This window comes from Protopterus annectens, chromosome 5.part0 (genome assembly GCF_019279795.1).
Source record: "Protopterus annectens isolate FY-2018-M chromosome 5.part0, PAN1.0, whole genome shotgun sequence".
Taxonomy (NCBI): Eukaryota; Metazoa; Chordata; order Ceratodontiformes; family Protopteridae; genus Protopterus; species Protopterus annectens.
In genome coordinates, this window is record NC_056735.1 from 288245094 (window position 1) to 288264392 (window position 19299).

The 19299-nt window shown below is 42.9% G+C and overlaps 1 protein-coding gene across 1 annotated transcript in view; it reads left to right on the top strand.

Moving 5' to 3' along the window:
• Nucleotides 1–19299, top strand: part of MAP3K15 (mitogen-activated protein kinase kinase kinase 15) — a 1833462-nt gene that overhangs the window by 1734078 nt on the left and 80085 nt on the right. The window contains exon 26 of the mRNA XM_044072272.1: nucleotides 16594–16706. Coding sequence (XP_043928207.1) covers nucleotides 16594–16706 — 113 coding nt within the window. The remainder of the gene's footprint in view (nucleotides 1–16593; nucleotides 16707–19299) is intronic.

Below are 19299 nucleotides of genomic sequence, written 5' to 3' on the forward strand. Positions count from 1 at the left end.
GCTTGGCAAGATATTTTTCTGGTATGAGACCTTATTACAGTAATTTTAAGCATCTAGGAGTGACTCATGCCACTGGCTGTACATAGTCATTGAACCAGACTGTGTCTCTGTACCCAGCAACCAGACACTGTAAGAGACTGATAAGGCAACCCATATACCTAAAAGGATGTAAACGCTATGAGTTTAATGCGTTTACATAGCTTATTTCCTTTTCCGTTTAGATTTCCAGCAGACCGAATAACACTGAAGCCAGGCCATCTTGTTACTCTTATATACAGTGATTTTGAAGTTTGAAATTTTACTCAGTGAAGTGTTGCTTGAGTAATTTTGGCACTTTATCCCACGTCCACATTTTTCTGTTTGAAATTTATCTGCTTTTACTGTTAATGTTACTGTATCAGATTGAGAGAATGACATGCAGAAAAATAAAAGGTGTACATGTAAACTTTTAAGTTACATTGTAATAGAATTAAAAATGAAATGTCATGTGTGAACTGCTTTAAGCTTGATAGGTTAAAAAATTAGGAGTTATGTACTTATCATAACTTGGTATCTGTGTTGTCTAGTTTCATTATTCCTCACAATAGGGTATTAGGATCTGATATCGGATCCGATCCAGCCATTCCAAAGACTGTTGCTTTAAGTCTCATGTTCCTCCCACTCCCACAATGCCATGCACCAACCCTAACTTTTCAGATCGAGTTTACCAACCCAACGTAGGAAAGGAAAAAAATTAAACATTATACAAAATATATATATATATATCCCATTCTCTTAACTGACAACACTGTTTGTCGAGTAACAGAAGATCGAACCCACTTCAGTGAAAGTGCACAATATCGAAAGTGCACTTTCGCATAAGCCGGTTACAGTGAGGATAAGGAAATATATCCTTTTCCCCACTGTAGTGCGATCTCAGAGTTGGTATATTTAAGTAGGGGGGGGGGGTGGGGTGGGGGGTGCAGGGGGCTTGCCCGCCTGCATAAACAGTTTCAATTTATTTTTTTGTTTTTTTGACAATCGGCTTCAGTGAAAGTGCACTTTCGCTGAAGTGGGTTCAATCTTCTGTTACTCGACAAACTGTGTTGTTGATTAAGAGAAGTAGACCCATATGTATATATATATCTATATATATCTATATATATATATATATATATATATATATATATATATATATATATATATATATATATTTAGACTGATCTCATCCCATCTCAGACTGTAAAAGTTATGGAGCTCTAGATGTCCTTCTATTCATATGCTGCGGTATCCACAACATGAGAGAGTTCATCTCCAGTTGACTCGTACATCCACCATTTTACCAAGGCTAAATGCTACTGTAAAGGTACGTGTGTTGGTCCATCTCAGTCAGCTTACGTCAAGTATAAACTAGACGTCAGCATGCACCTACCTCAGAACTTCTCTGCTGCCTATTTGACTACCAGCTCCAGTCGTCACTTGCTTGGGAGGGTTGCCTCAGGCTTCACCTGTACTCAGATAAGTACCCCATAGGGGTTTTTTGTTACCTTTTTTGCTGCTGTGTTTCTTGTGAGTTAATGTCAGGTAGGAAGAGCAAGTGTCAGTGTGGAAGGTAGATTCCATAAAAAAGACTCGCATGAGCTCTGTCTATTCTGCCTAGGACCAGAACATAATCATACATCGTGCAAGATTTACAAGGCATTTGTCCCTAAAACTCTTAGAAGCTGTCTCGCTTCCCTTAGATTGCACTTAGAAAAATCAGCGTCTGACACACCTTGGGCAGGATATGGATCCGACGTTGGGACTTTCGGAAGAGCCACAATCTAAGAATGCCAGGAAACCTAGGTCTGAAACAATGGCTGCTGCCTCTTCTACAGGCATTCCTCCCAAGGCCAATAAAGGCCCAGAGGCTGCATCAGAAACCGCAGAATCTCCATTGATGAGTACCATGTTGGAAACCGTTAGGGAGACTGCCAGCACATCACTGAGGGATCCGTGAGCTTCTGACCTGGGAGCCGTGGGGAGGGGGGGGGACCATGGCTTATCATTCTGTAGGCCTGCTTGGGGTTACTCAAATTGTGGTCCAGGTAAATATTTTTTCAGATGTTGTGGAATGTCGCCCAGCATCTGGACCCCCTACTCTTCACTGTTTGTTGGAGGCTGCTAAAAGGAAGAAACAGAAAACTAAACATACTAATCCATTTCAACTACCTCTTCTCTCTGAACAAGCCCCAGACTGGCAGGTCTTTACCCAAGACCTCTTTAATGCCTTCATGGCCTTATGTCAGACAGCAGCTCCTGTCCAGGCCCCTTCTCCCTCCACTCTTAGGAAAAGGCCTCTGGAAAATCTTTCCTCTGAGAATGAAGTTTCCTCTGGGAAGTAATCTCTAACCTGCCCTTCTCAGATTGCTTCTCCTCTGGGGTATGCTTCTCCAGAGGAGAAATCCAATGGAGCAGACTCCCTGGGGAAGATATTACTTTTGGGGAGATCATTGTGCAAATGAAAGATTACTTCAAATGGGATTGCAGTCAGGTCTCTGAGACACAAAAGAGGTGTTATGACCTTTTACAAAATGGAGTCTCGTAACCCCTCTGTAATCCCCCCCTGTTTAGCCTGCTTTTTTGGATGCCTTTTTGGCCTGCTTTTAAATCCCAAGACTCCCAACCTCCTGCACCTAAATGCCCTGACCGATTCTACAAAATTCCTGAGGATACTAAGTTCCTCTTCAAGGCTCCCACAGCTGACCCAAGCACCATTTCTGTGGCTGCTGACAAAACTTCCAAATTGCTACCCTACGCTTCCTTGTTCCCCTCTGATAAGGAAAGTAGGATTATGGAGAAGCTGGGCAAAAATATTTATACTTCCGCCACCTTGGCTGTTAAGGCCATTAACTATCAAACTCATATGGCCAAGTATTCCTTGGCTCTGTTGAGAGATGCCATCAAGCAATTTGGAGAATTACCAGACTGCCCAACAAGTCCAAAATAGCTAGCCTTCTTAAATCCTGCAGCCAGGTAAGGATACATTCCATAAAATGTAGTTACGATGCATTGGAGGCCTCTGTCAGGGCAGCTGCATCAGGGTCAGCTTTAACAAGATATTCTTGGCACAGGTTGCAGCCTTTGCCAGATTACAAACACACTCTTAGATAACAAGGCGTTATTTGGTTCTGCAGCTGATCAGCTCTTCAAGGCCCTTCAGGAAGAGGGCAAAGAGTTACAAGCACTTAGGCACATCTTTGTGTTCCCTGTTCCCTGTTTCCAGAGGAACTACCCAGTCAAGACAACCTTCGTGAGAAAGCCTTCTGAACACTTCTCTTCTAAAGGGAGAAAAGATACCAGAAAGCAGGCACCCTCCAGATCCTCTCATTCTTCTCCAGCACAAAAGCAGCTCTTTCAGGCAAAACCTGATAGTATGTGACTACCAGGCCCTAAATCCACCTACCCCTGTCTCTCTTCATCTATCTCTGTCCCTCCCAGCTTGGAAATGGATTACCCAGGACTCTTGGGTCCTTACCATTATCAAACAAGGTTATTTCAAGACCTTGGAATCCAGATCACCCTTTCAAGGTATTCCTCAACCCCCCCCCCCCCCCCCCAAGACCAAATGGCCTTTCCTTCAGCTCTACATTCTCTGCTATCCCAGGGCACCATTCAAGAGGTACCTCCATATCTAAGGGGAAAAGGATTCTATTCCAGAATGTTTCTAGTCCCCAGGAAAGAAAGTCCTTGGAGGCCTATTTTAGGCCTATCTCATTTAAACACCTTTCTCAAGGTGTCTTCCTTTCTCATGCTGTCTCTTCCTACATTCCTTCACCTGGTTCTTCCTCTGGCTTACTTGGTGTCCTTGGACATAAAAGATGCCTAGCTGCACATCCCTATCTACCCACTCTTCAGGAAATTCCTTCATTTCTGTGTGGACTCTTCACATTTTCAATTCTGTGCTTTGCCATCTGGTCATTTGCTATTCACAAAATGTGCAGTCCCTGTCATAGCCTTCTGCAGAATGCTGGGTATTCAGATCTTCCTTTACTTGGATGATCTCCTCATTCAGGCTCCATCCCCAGGATTGGTACAAGAGCACTATGTCCCTACTAAAGGATTTGCGGTTCACCATAAATCAACAGAAATCCTCTCTGACTCCATCACAGGACCATGTATTTCTTGGCTGCAGGATATTCACAGACCAAATGATGGCCTGCCTGCCCCAAGACAAATTTCTGACCCTCACCACTTACTTTCAGGGACTGGTTCCACTACAATCTCTGTCGGTCATGGGGTTCTTGAGACAACTGGGATTTTTGGCCTCCACCATCCCCATGGTACCCCTGACAAGGCTGCACATGAGGAAATTTCAGTGGTTCCTGAGAACAGTCTGAAAACAACACCTTCATCCTCTAGAGTTTGTGGTCCCCCTCATTCCCTGTTTAGCAAAAGAACTAAAGTGGTGGATTTCACAGATTTAAAAAAAATCCAGACTTCCTTTCCAACCCCTTCCCCCCAACCAGGATCTGTATACAGATGCATCAGACATGGGCTGGGGGGCCCTAGGGAACTAGAGAATGCGAGATGTTTGGACCCCCTCCCAGTTGAGGGAGCATATCATCATCAAGAATATGAGGGCCTTGATTGTTGCACTACAAATATTCAATCCCTAACTGTTACCAGCAGTGCTGAGATGGTACACAGACAATACCACAGTCCTCTGGTACATCAGTAAGTGTGGGTGGGGGGGGGGACACGGTCCTACATCCTTTGCAGATTTGCTCTGTATGCGTGGGAGATTGCTCAGGAGAACCAAGTTTCTCTCCAGGCAGTCTACAGCCCCTCTGCTCAGAATGTGATGGCAGATTCACTAAGCAGGTCCATGACTCAATCCCAGGAATGGATGTTACACAGGGATGTGTTCTTGGACCTGGTCCTTCGATGGGGTACTCCTCAGGTAGACCTGTTTGCCTCCTCCTTGAGCAGACAGCTTCCCAAATACTGCACCAGGATACACACCCCTGGGGCTTGGAAGGTGGACACTCTTTCATTTCCTTGGAAGGGGATGTTTGTAAATGCATTCCCCCTCTTCCCTCTTCTTCGGAAAGTTCTACTGAATATTCAGAGAACAACCAAAAACTATTGTTGGTGACCCCCTTTTGGCCAAGATAGCACTGGTTCCCCCTTCTCTATCTATCTAATCACCACAAGTTACCCCTCAGGATGGACGTAATCACAAATCAAATGACATCCATTTATGGCCAATGTAAGGTGACTGATACACGTACCTTCGCAGTAGCATTTAACTTTGGTAAAACGGCCAGATGTACTGGTCAACCAGAGGTGGACTCCCTCATGTTGTGGATACTGCGGCATATAGAAGAGAAGGAAATTTATGGTTATGGTAAGATTTTACATTTCCTCCTGGTGCCTCTAGACTTTTTTGGAAGGGGGAAGGCTGGGCGGGAATGTGAGGAATAATGAAATAGGACAACACAGATACATAGTTATGGTAAGTACGTAACTCCTAAATCAGATGTTGCCCATTTCATCATTGCTTTCAATAGTGTCAGAGTCTCCTGGTACTGAATTCCTGGGTGGTCCTTATGGAAGGATATGCCTGAGCACCATGGAACCAAATGATGTTCTGTTACCGGAAACTATGTCCAACTTAAAAAATTGTGTGATTTCAACCAGGTTGTTGCAACACAGATTTCATCAATTGAGGTCCTAGCAGAGAATGCAGAAGAAGTAGGCTTTGACCTAGTAGAATGAGCTGTTGGTGAACATGGCAACTCCAAACCTTTCAAGGAGTAGGTTGCAGATATACAGTTTGTAATCCATTTAGCCAAGGTTACTTTTGAAACTGCTTGGCCTAAACTATTAGGTGAAAAGGATACAAATAATTGTTCAGACTTTCTGTTCCTTTGTCCTGTGCAGATAGAAACACGGCTGTCTTTGAACATCAGGTAAGTGGATCATATATTCACCTTTATTTGGAGTGGTTAGGGAAAAAGACTGGAAGATGAATGGACTGATTTATGTTTGCTTCCGTGGCCACTTTAGGCAAAAAAGAAGGGTTTGTCATGAGAGAGACTCTTTCTTTGAAAAAGACAATATATGGTGGTTTTGATAAGTAACACGTAAATCACAGGAAACCTGGCCAGTAAATCGATACAAATAAAGCAATCCACCAAAATTGTATAGTAAATGTATCAGAACCACGAAAAGCTCACGTCTGATAAAAAACATTTATTAAAACGCAAGTACTAAGTACTTTCACAGTTAACACTGTTTCATCAAGCAAGCAATACATAACTGGTTAAGCCCATGCTATATATATAAACAAAAAAGCTCATAATGAGACCAATTAGTCAATCATTTAATCCTTAAAGGGAACATTTTATTTAATATTTAAAGGAAACATTTTATTTAATACAGTCATGTAAAAACTTTAATTCTGCTGTCAAAGAAAACACTTCATTAGGACCTGGTTGACAAAATGCTTTAAAGTATAAAATCCATTTATTTTCATGTTTTTGATGATAAGGCCTTAAATTCCAATACCCTCTTGTCCAAAGTAATGGCTACAAGAAAAAATGTCTTCTAGGATAGACATTTTATGTCATAAAAGCTAGCCAGTTCAAAAGGTTTTTGAGTAAGACCTTGCAGGACCAATGTCAGATCCCAAGGAGGGGAAGGATCTTTAATCGGGGCTCTGAGTAGAAAAATTCCCTTCATAAAGGCTTTACACAGTCTGGATGCTGAAATTGGGGTCAATCCATCTGAATTATTTGTGGAATGAAAATTAGCAAATACTGCCAGTTGTAACTTAATTGTAGAAAAAATGTCTCCCTCTTGAAAAAGAGAGCTTAGAAAAAGAAGAATAGCTGAAACGGGAGCCGTCAAAGGATCAATATACCGTTTCAGTGCCCAAACTGAAAATCTCTTCCAGAAGCAAGAATGATCTCCCATATCAGGGAGGCCAGCCTGAACTTTCTTAAGATCATTGGAAGTGGAGAAACCAAGCAGTTAGTCTTAGGGACTTGAGGTTGGGGGAATGGGGTTCTGATGGGTGGGAAATCAGATCCTGTCTGGAATCCAATATCCATGGTGGATATTTGGCTTGAGACCGAAGGACGGGGAACCATATTTGATGAGGCCAGAAAGGGCCAATGAGGATTAGAGTTCTCTTTAACTTGCTGGCTTTCTGAAGAACCTTTGGAACTAACGGAATTGGGGGATAGGCATATAGGAGACCTAGAGGCCAGTAGTGAAAAAGAGCATCCTTCAGTGACTCTCCCTTTGGGGATCAGTACAAAGTACCTGCTGCATTTGACATTGAGGAGAGATTTAAAGAGGTTGCAGCAAGGTTAGCCACATCATCGGAAGATTTGATTTACTACTGATTGATTTAGGTACCACTCATCTGGAGTCAGGATAGATCTGCTGAGTCTGTCTGCTAGAATGTTGGTCTCCCCATGAATGTGCATTGCAGTAAGTATGCAGTTTGAAGAGATCACCCTTTCCCGCACTCTCATGGCCTCTCTGCATAAAGGATAACACCGGGTTTCCCCCTGTATTTGATGTACCAGACTGATTATGTATTGTCTGAATGAACTACTATCATTCCTAGAGGAAGGCAGTCTTGGAAGGCTTGCAATGTCAGAAGGACTGCTCTCATCTCCAGGACATTTATGTGCAGTTTGGTCTCTGTTGGGAACCATGTGCCTTGGATCAATCTTCCTTTGAAGTGCCCCCCCATCCCAACAAGGAAGCATCCGTGGTCACTATGGCCATTGCTGGGGGAAGGGTAAAACATCTGCCAAGATAAAGATCATCCAATAGTAGCCACCACTAGAGAAGACACCTGCAGACTGAGGTCACCTTGATGGGAGTATTTAATGGATGATACAGGACAGACCACTTAACTGCCAAAGTCCACTGAAGTACTCTCATGAAAAATCTTGCCAATGGAACTAGGAGTATGGCAGCCGACATGGAATGTAGGGCTCTTAGAACATACTCTGAGGGTGTGGGCATATCAAGTAGGACTCGAACTTGTTGCCTCAGGTATGACAGTGTGACAGCAAGCATGCTATTTGAGTGGCTGTATTCAGTTGCATCCCTGCAAACTCTATCGTCTGCACAAGTGTCATTTTTGACTTCACAAAGCTTATTGTCACTCCCAGATGTCTGAAATGTGTAACATGTACTGGGTGGCAAGAATCATTCGATGCCTCGATAGTGCTGTCAGGAGCCAATCATCTAAATATGAAAACACCTAGATTCCTTGCAGTCTCAGGTGAGCTCCCACTATTGACATACATTTGGTAAACACCTGGGGGGCTGTGGTGAGCCCAAAGGCTAGTGCTCTGAATTGGTAGTGATTGGCTCCCAGCCGGAAGCATGGCTATTTCCTGGAGTGCCTGTCGATCTTTATATGATAGTACACATCCTGGAGATCTGTTGAACACATCCAATCATCCTGGTGTAGCAATGGAAGGATGGACTGAACTGTGACGATGTGTATCTTTGACTTCTTGACATATAAACTGAGTTTGCTCAAGTCCAATATGCACCTTACGTCCCCTGTCTTTTTTGGCACCAAAAGGAAGTGTAAATAGGTACCACATCCTTGTTGTTCATTTGGTACCCATTGGATGACTTTTTTTTCTAGAAGTTTTTGAACTTCTTATAAGGCCTGCTCCCTCAGACTGAATGGAACATCGGGGAGATTCTTTATGGAAGGTGTGGGGGGGGTTTGTAGCCTCTGGAAATTATGTTTAGCACCCACGAATCATTTGTTAGATTTGTCTAGGTGTTTGGGTGCAATGAAAGTCTGCTGCCTACTGCCCCCAGAGTAGGGCAACTGGGCAGCACTTCAGGAGTGCTGCTAGGGCTTGTCAGAGAAGGATTCTCTGAAGCCCTGATTTTGTGGACCCACTCTGCTCCTAGGGTGGCGTCTGTTATTAAATGCTCACTCTCTGCCTCTAGACGAGGAATCTTCATTAGTGTCTGGGAAAGAACTCTGAGATTTTCTGAACCACATTTTCTTCCTGCTATGCTGGTTCCTTGAAAAAGGCCTCTGAGCGAAAAAACTTGATCCCAATATTTTTCCCTCTTGCTCGCTGTGGGTGAGTGTTTCCTTAACCGATGGTCCAAATAAGGAAGAGCCATCAAAGAGGCCACTGGTGAAAGATGCCTTAAATGGTTCTGCAAACCAGCAAAGCCACAGCCAAGTGTGTCTCCTAAGGGCTATGCCTGATCCGGCTGCTCGGGAGGTCCTTTCCACGGCATTGGAAATCAACCTTATCGAAGAATTGGACAGTTAAGTAAGAGTCTACAGTTGGGGAGGTTTTTCTCCAGCATGCACTCTGAGAGAGAGTTGGTGAGTTCCTTGACCAAGTCTCTCTGAAGACACGTGAAGTGTGCCAAGTAGTTAAGTTCTCTCAGAGCAAAGGCTGCTGAGGCATAGATGCACTTCCTGTGCCTGTCCAGCACCCAAGACTCCTTGTTCGGGGGGCAGTGAGGGTAGGCAGAGGAACTCTGTTCTGATAGCTCCTTTTTGGTGGCCCCTGACAGTATAATAGCATCCACTGGAATACCCTTTCTCCAACGAGGTCAGTCTGCCAGGTGGGCTGAGAAACTTGTTAGTGCATTTGGGATAGGTTCCATGATGTCTTGCTCCTTCCAAGCCCAGCGGGAGACTAGCTCGATAAGCTCGTCTGCCAGGGGAGTGACCCAGGAGATAGATGGGCCCATCCCAAATGCCTCCAGAAATACCGATTCCTCACAACAAAGAGTTTGGGATGACCATCCACCCTTTCATTTCAAGATCTCTAGAATATAAATGAAGGAGATGTCCTTGGGTGGAGACTGTGGGGATCCTTCTCCCTCATCAAAATCAATATCCTCAGTCAAGGAGTTCAATGGACAGTCTATGTGCTTCTTCTTGCAAATCCTCTTCAGCTGTACCTCCTCTGTGGGATAGACAGGGTAGGACATGGAAGAGGAAGGGGTCCCCTGTAGAGGGCTGGGCTGGAGGACCGCCTGAACCAGCTGACTGGGATCAAGGCTCAGAATGAATGAAGACTGCTTAGGATCCTGTGGGAGAGACACATCTGTAGGTCTACAGAATGCCCTCTCTGCCACCTGGAATTCTGACAAACCAGGGGATCTCTCTCCTCTCTCCCTCCTTCCTCAAGACTGAAATAGTTGCAGGAGAAATGGAAGAGATCACCCTGGATTCATTGCCTCCAGACAGTACCAGCCCTGAACTGTCAAAAGCTGAAGCCCAGAGAGAAGGAAATGTATCTGACCAAGTTGGAGCTGAAACCATCCCCATGGAGTTGGCACTGATACTTCAGGTCCAGGAACCACCCTGTTTTGAGAGCATCAGAGCAAGTCAGTCTGGAACACTGACAGGGTTGAGGAAAGAACCCTTGGCTCTGTCAACTTCTTTCTGGTATCCAGATCTTGGGGTTCTGAAGCAAGTAATCGGGATTGGAAGAGGAGTTGGTATAAAATGTGACAGGGCTGTCATGGATCGAAGATGGGTCAGAGACTGTAGAAGTCCCATTTAAGTCTGAGCCTTGAGCAAAATCCACATCATCCTGTCCATCTTGGATCAGGAAACCTAAAGGACTAGGAAGAAACCAATGAATTGGAAGACCTGGCTGGAGAAGGGGACTTCCAGTGCCTTGGTGTGTGGTTCCTAAATCTCAGATTGGACACCTATGGATCCAAGAAAGTTTTGGATGGAGATGGTGAATTGCAGATAAAAACTATTTCCATTGCATTTGACCAAGCCTTATGATCTGAGGTCTTAGGATTCAAAGCAGGTCAGGTCCGAGGAGAAGGCAAATCTGATGAGAGAGACATGGGATCGAAGGAGCTGCTCTGCTCCAAGGAAGGCCTACTATGATCTGAAGAAGCAGGATCTGACAGTTTTGATCGCTTCTCGAGAGCCAAAGCCGAAACCCTCAGGGAGACTGGTAAGGGAAGCTTCCTGGGCTCTTTAGACATGCTGGATTTAGCAGGTGTCTGAACTCCAAATGGGGGTAAAAGCTCTCTCAAAAACAGTTTGTTGTGGTGATCTGCTAAGGCATTGGGGTTGAATCCCGTGCGCACCTCGCATTCTTGGTCCAAGTGAGATACACCCAAACAATAGACACATCTCCAGTGGGCATCCAAATTCAGGATTTTATGCCCACAAACGGTGCATCATTTAAAACTCATAGGTTTGTCCGACATGGTAAAGGTAGGGGGCCAAGCACACACACACACACACACACACACACACACACACACACACACACACACACACACACAAGCAGAAGGGAAGAAACAGCTAATAGGTATTTACTTCGAATGCAAACAACGTGACCAGTGAGTAGCCTTACTAAAGCAACCTAATTGGATTTTAAGTGTATTAGCAACATAATAACACAGTCACTGTATTATCTGCACCAGTAAAGAACAGCCACGTTGCATACCCTAAGGGTGAATTTGTGATTACCCATCCAGTCATCAAGACTAGGTTTAAAAACGTGGCATCGACTTCCAGCGCTATTTCTTGATTATTCTTTGCTTTAGCTGCAAGATTAGACAGGCTTACAGCCATGTTTGCAATTAGTACTAGCAGCATATATCTCTTAGACCTTGAGTAAATCAGGGAAACTAGATTATATTATTTCAACAGCGAAGGTGCTTAAACTGGGGATGCACAAGCCAGTGCATTTCTGTGTGCTGGTCCCAAGCCTGGATAAATGGGGAGGGTTGTGTCAGGAAGGGCATCCGGTGTAAAATTATGCCAATTCATACATGCAGACAACAGTACAGAAATACATACCGGATCGATCGAGACCCGGGTTAACAACGACCGCCACCAGTACTGTTGGCCAACAGGGTGCTGGTGGAAATTGGTTTACTGTTGGCCGAAAGATGAGAAGAGGGGGAAGGCATGCCTGAAGGCAGGTAATGGCTAGGACTGTGATAGTGAGGGTCAGAACTTTGAATGTTGGCAGTATGACTGGTATAGGGAGAGAGCTAGCTGATATGATGGACCGAAGGAAGGTTGGTATATTGTGTGTGCAAGAGACCAGATGGAAGGGGAACAAGGCTAGGTGTATCGGAGGTGGTTTCAAATTGTTTTATCATGGTGTGGATGGGAGGAGAAATGGCATAGGCATTATCCTGAAGGAACAGAATGCTAAGAGTGTTTTGGAGGTGAAAAGAATGTCGGATAGAGTGATGTTTATGAAGCTCGAAATTGATGGTGTAATGATGAATGTTGTTAGTGCATATGCTCCACAAGTTGGGTGTGTGATGGATGAGAAAGAACAATTTTGGAGTGAGTTGGATGAAGTGGTGATGACTGTACCCAAGGGTGAGAGACTGGTGATTGGAGCAGATTTCAATGGGCATGTTGGTGAAGGGAACTGAGGGGATGAGGAAGTGATGGGTAGGTATGGTGTTAAGCAAAGGAATGCAGAAGGTCAGATGGTAGTGGATTTTGCGAAAAGGATGGACGTGGCTGTGATGAATACGTATTTTAACAAGAGGGAGGAGCATAGGGTGACATACAAGAGTGGAGGAAGATGCACACAGGTGGATTATTTCTTATGTAGAAGGGCCAGTCTGAAGGAGATTGGAGACTGTAAAGTGGTGGCAGGGGAAAGTGTAGTTAGGCAGTATAGGATGGTGGTTTGTAGGATGACATTGGTGATCAAGAAGAGGAGGATGAGTGTGAGGGCAGCACCAAGGATCAAATGGTGGAAATTGAAAATGGGTAACTGTGAGGTGATGTTCAGGGGAAGAGTTAAGACAGGCACTGGGTGGCAGTGAAGAGTTACCGAATAGCTGGGTAACTACAGCAGAGCTAGTAAGAGAGATGGCTAGAAAGGTGCTTGGTGTGACATCTGGAAAGAGGAAGGAGGACAAGGAGACCTGGTGGTGGAATGAAGAAGTACAGGAGAGAATACAGAGAAAGAGGTTGGCGAAGAAGAAGTGGGATTGTCAAAGAGATGAAGAAAGTAGACAAGAGTATAAGGAGATGAGGTGCGTGGAAAGAGAGAGGTGGCGAAGGCCAAGGATAAGGTGTATGAATAGTTGTATAAAAGGTTGGACAATAAGGAGGGAGAAAAGGACCTGTACCGATTGGCTAGACAGAGCGACCGAGCTAGTAAAGATGTGCAGCAGGTAAGGGTGATAAAGGATAATGAGGGAAACGTACTCACAAGCGAGGAGAGTGCATTGAGCAGATGGAAAGAGTACTTTGAGGGGTTCATGAATGAAGAGAATGAGAGGGAGAGAAGGTTGGATGATGTGTGGATAGCGAATTATGAAGTGCAGTGGATTAGCAAGGAGGAAGTAAGGATAGCTCTGAAAAGGATGAAGAACGGAAAGGCTGTTGGTCCAGATGACATACCTGTGGAAGCATGGAGGTGTTTAGGTGAAATGGCAGTGGAGTTTTTAACTACATTGTTTAATGAAATCTTGGAAAGTGAGGGGATGCCTGAGGAATGGAGAAAAAGTGTTTTGGTACCAATTTTTAAGAATAAGGGTGATGTGCAGAGCTATAGTAACTACAGAGGGATTAAACTGATCAGTCACAGCATGAAGTTATGGGAAAGAGTAGTGGAAGCTAGGTTAAGAAGGGAGGTGATGATTAGTGATCAGCAGTATGGTTTCATGCCAGGAAAGAGCAGTACAGATGCAATGTTTGCTCTGAGAGTGTTGATGGAGAAGTACAGAGAAGGTCAGAAGGAGTTGCATTGTGTCTTTGTGGATTTAGAGAAAGCATATGACAGGGTGCCTAGAGAGGAGTTGTGGTATTGTCTGAGGAAGTCGGGAGAAGTATGTAAGAGTGGTACAGGATATGTACAAGGGTAGTGTGACAGCGGTGAGGTCTGCAGTGGGAGTGACGGATGTGTTTAAGGTGGAGGTGGGATTACATCAAGGATCAGCTCTGAGCCCTTTCTTATTTGCAATGGTGATGGACAGGTTGACAGATGAGATCAGACAGGTGTCCCCATGGACTATGATGTTTGCAGATGACATTGTGATCTGTAGTGAGAGTAGGGAACAGGTGGAGGAGACCCTGGAGAGGTGGAGATATGCTCCAGAGAGCGGGACTAAGACAGAATATATGTGTGTGAATGAGAGGGAGGATAGAGGAATGGTGAGGATGCAGGGAGTAGAGGTGGCGAAGGTGGATGAGTTTAAGTACTTGGGATCAACAGTTCAGAGTAATGGTGAGTGTGGAAGAGAGGTGAAGAATAGAGTACAGGCAGGATGGAGTGGGTGCAGAAGAGTGTCAGGAGTGATTTGTGACAGACGAGTACCAGTAAGAGTGAAAGGGAAGGTCTGAAAGAGGGTAGTGAGACCAGCTATGGGTTGGAGACAGTGGCATTAACAAAACAGCAGGAGTCAGAGCTTGACATGGCAGAGATGAAGATGTTAAGATTTGCACTGGGTGTGACGAGGATGGACAGGATTAGGAATAAGTATATTAGAGGCTCAGCCCAGGTTGGAAGGTTTGGAGACAAAGCCAGAGAGGCAAGATTACGTTGGTTTGGACATGTGCTGAGGAGGGATGCGGAGTATACTGGGAAAAAGATGCTTAGGATGAAGCTGCCAGGTAACAGGAAAAGAGGGAGGCCTAAGATAAGGTTTATGGATGTGGTGAGAGAGGACATGCAGGTGGTTGGTGTGACAGAGCAAGATGCAGAGGACAGAAAGAAATGGAAACAGTTGATCTGCTGTGGCGACCCCTAACAGGAGCAGCCGAAAGAAGAAGAAGATCAGCAAAGGTGCTTATCTGATGCTGACTAGTCAGATGTCTCGTAATGAATCAGTGTATGTGGGCAGGGTATAGGGTGGGAAATGAACACAGACTTTGAAGGTGCTGTGGTAAGTTTTTCTTATTTATAATAATTTAAAGCTTTTTGTTCTGTAATTTGAATAAGCTGTCTCTGACCAGATTGAGAAAAGCTGTCTGTTGTGCTCTTACTATAGGGTATTTTGCCAGATGTAAGATAATACTACTTATGTGTGCTTCAAGTAACCTTTTTTATTTTTTAAACAAGAAACATCTTTATTGAATTATCACTTATAACATAGACAATCATACATTTATATACATGAAAATAAACCATATTGACATATTTTCAGTTGCAAATATTATACACCACATATAATTTTCTATACAGTCATTGTCAATTGAATGTTACATAGCTCATTCAGTTCCTGCCTTCCCTTAAATCTCATTCCTCTTCCTGAACATTATTCTGCATGCATTGTTCCCACAATTCCCACTTTTTTCCGATGTAGTTTGCTCCTACCCTCTCTAAAGATCCCACTTCCAGTTCTTTTATCTCTGTTACTATATTCATTACTTCTAGTAAGGCGGGTTTAGATTTTAATTTCCATTTTCTAGTAATTGCTTTTTCGGCAGCAACCATCATTAAACTCAGCAAGGCTTTACTATGTCTAGGCAATTCCGATTCTGTATCATAGCTCAAAAAAAAAATTTACTTAGTTACACTAATTTGCTTACCTGATATTTCTGACAGTGTTAGCCTGCAGGGATTTTTTTTAAAGTCTGGCTACTCATTACACATCTAAAAAAATATGTTCCCAATTCTCTCTTTCTTCCCCATTAAACCTTCAACATTTACAGCCTACTTGAGGAAAAATTATTTGGAGTTTGCTTGGGGTATAAAAATACCTCTGCAAACATTTCCAAGCAAAAATCTTAAATCTTCTAGACTTTGTTGCATATTTAGGAGCAATACATATATCATCGTGCTGCGGTAGCGTTGTCGCCTCACAGTAAGAAGTTGTCCTGTTCGATTCTCAGCTAGAGCGTCTTCTCTGTGGAGACATGCATGAATGGGCGTACCTTCGTTGAAAGTTATGTGTCAAGGCTGGCAACTCGGCACGTAAAAATCTACTGCCAATCATTAGCAGACTGGAGTTCCACTGTGGCAACCCCTAACCGGGAAAAGCCGAAAGACACAACAACATATATCATCCCATTGTTTCTTTGTTTATTGCCAGTCTCCCTTCCCAATCCTTTCTAACTCCTCTGATTGATTCCTATAGTTTTTGTGCAATATTTTATGTACCCTACTAATTATCCCTTTTTAATGGCAGCTTCTGTTATAGATTCTACTAAAACCCAGCCAGTTATGGTCTTTCACTTAGGATCCCCCTACTCCTTCTACTTTGCCTGTACTCTGATATCAGTCCTTAATATGCAAGGCAAGTCTGCAGTCCAAATGTATTTACTTAAGATTGTTGCAATACACAAGGAGTCTAAGAAGTGTGAAAACTAGCAAAAATAAAACAGAAACTCACAACTGACTTAGTCTCTACCAGTATAAGTAACAGTCAAATCTGTTTTTAGCATACAACAATAGATAACAGCTGGCCTACCATTAACGGTTGCTGAAATAAAATCTCTGGGAAGTGATACCTGCCTGTGTTGAGTCAAAAGTTCCTGTTGGTGGTGTAACCCAGTACTAGGAAATTACTTTTACTACCTGTTCGAGTGTAACTCTGCTGTCTGTTTACAGTTGTTTGTGCATTCATTTATTTATTTACTTGTTTACTTTTCTATAGGCTGTTAGAAGACCTTGTCAGAAAGGAAAGAGAATACCAGATGCTACTACGAGAGACTCTTCAACAACGGAATCAAGACCTTCGGCTGCTTAAGTCAAAATCCACACCCATAGGTTTGAGCTTAGCACTTTTTCTATCTCTTTTAAATCTGCCTTGCAAGTACAGTACAAAATGCATGCATATCTTCAGGTGGTACTTTATTATAGTCATAGGAATACTCACTAGGTGCACCGTGGTAACCAGGTGGAGAGGTCTCAACCTGATAAAGCCTCAAGTCTTAGGACAAAATCTACAGCCAAAAATTACAGACAAAATCTACAGCCAAAAATTACAAACAAAATCTACTGAGCGCCTTGGTGGGAGGACCCAGATAGATGGATGGTTCAGATCAATTCAATGAGCACGATTGTAGCTCAAACTCTAGTTGGGGTATTGTGGAAAATCTCAGCTGGGCCCTCTCACCAAGGCGCTCAATAGATTTTGTCTGTAATTTTTGGCTGTAGATTTTGTCTTAAGGCTCAAGGCTTTTTCAGGTTGAGACCTCTCCACCTGGTTACCACACTGAACCAAAGCTGCACCTAGTGAGTATCCCTATGACTGTTTTTTTCCTCCCACCAGATGGGGGGAGGTATACTCCACCAGGGACACCTATTTCTGTAAATAGCTTTATTGTAATTTATTATTGCAAGAATGTGGTCTATTTGTAATGATTTTTATGAAATACTTCCTGAAAAGTGGCATGACAGAGACTGGGTTCACAGCAAAACAAAAGATTTTAAAAAGTATTCAATAAGTATTCTGGCTTTGTATCACTTTAGAAATTAAGACTGTCAGGAAATAGCTCATGCTTTTTTTAGGTGAGCACTGTATTGCCACAGGCTGTAACTGAGTGATAAGTGGGATTCTTCAAAGGTGCTCCATGAGAAAAAAAATCTGTTTAGGAGTGACAAAGTTCCCTAAGGTGTTACACTTACTCCCAGCTAAGTATAACGATCCACAAGGTCTTATAAATTTAAGAAGTGAAGTATGTAAGAGCATAAACTAACATAACAGTATTTAGTTTGTTTTGAAATTGTATTGAATTCAAATTTCTGTTTAGTCTGTTTTAATGAAATGTTTTTTTTTTTTTTTGCAAGTACATTCCGGCTTTCCTAGTAGGGCTCCCTATCAGAAATGAAAAACTCCATAATAAGGATCTCAACATTTCAAAAGTATGTTGTGATTCACACAGATTAGGATAATGAATTCCCTATATCATATCTTAAGTAATTGGGCAATGGGGGAAGGGGGTGGTATTTGCCTTCCCTCACTGCACTCTTATGTGTGATTGGCTGTACCCCACACCCCTGTTATTTATATGTAGCAACTCTAAGCTTTCTGAGATACCACAGACATGGAGATAGTATACATTCTACCATTTGCATATATAGTGCCGAGGACTTTCAGGAGACATGGGTGGGAACAAATAAACTGAGTCTATGAGCATATATTATGTAATAGCTTGTCAAGATTTTTCAGTAAGATGACTTGCAGTTTTATAAAAAAAATCTGATTTTAGTTAATGACTCTTTGGATGGTCATGTCAGCAAGCTTGTAGAAAGAGTGGGATGTCTGTAAGTGGATTCTTGGCTGGATTAATGGTTGCCCTCAAGAGTGATGAGACCACCAAAGGCCAGAGGGATGGATGGGGTGACTACTAATAAGTCTTTGTGGGTGGTGGTTCTAGTTTTGGCAGCATTTAGAGAAAATTTGATCCCATGGACCCACCTATGTAAATTGCAGAATTGCTGCTCTAGGCTACACTTCATGTAGTCAGTACTTAAACCTTCTTTAGGGTGGAGAAAGTCATTATTGTCTATAGTGATTATAACAGGAAATGCTATTAATAAACAGATAAAGAGAGTGCAAGAGTAAAGAACAGGTTAAAATGGATTTCAGTGGATTTTTTTGAAATTGTAAAATAAATATTCTGCATTTCAATGTGTAGAGTGCACTCAGTTTAATAACTTGGCAAAAACTTATAGCTTGGCAATCATTGTTAATAAGAGTCAGAAGTAAAATATGTTATCTCTCATAAACTATGCAGCTTGTGAAATGTATTATCTACAGGCAGGTCAAGATGAACTTTTGTATGCAGCTGTCTCTCGTCAACAGGAAGTGCAAGATAAGAGCGAGTCAGAGGAGTTGTCCTTCAGGAACAGAATGTTTGAAATATGGAAAACAAACTGTCAGCAGACCAGCTTCAAAGGAAAGACTTAGCATTCTGACAAATTCTCTAAACTGCTGATGCAGGCAGGAAAGACACTATAAACATTGGGACTTTTTCTTTTGTATCAGAGACTTTGATTTTCCTATCCTTGCAGATCTGATGCTGTAAGCTAAAGTACGATTTTGATATATGTATATACCTTTCATTGTTAAGCTGGATGAAAAACCTTGTATGCAATAAAATGAATGTAACAGCAGAACTGTCTCAGTGTCTTCACTGAGTAAAGGTACAGACTACCTGAATAGTGTAGTTATAACTTTAACAGAGTGCCTTATGAAACTTATGATTGAGAGGGAAGGGGATCAGATCTTTAGAACAGCACCATACTAAGATGAATTTGTTAGATAAGCAATCTGAACCAGCTGACTGAACTAGTAGAAAATTTAAGTTCTCTGATAAGTAGAAAATGATGGTCTGCAACAACAAAAGGTCTGCTT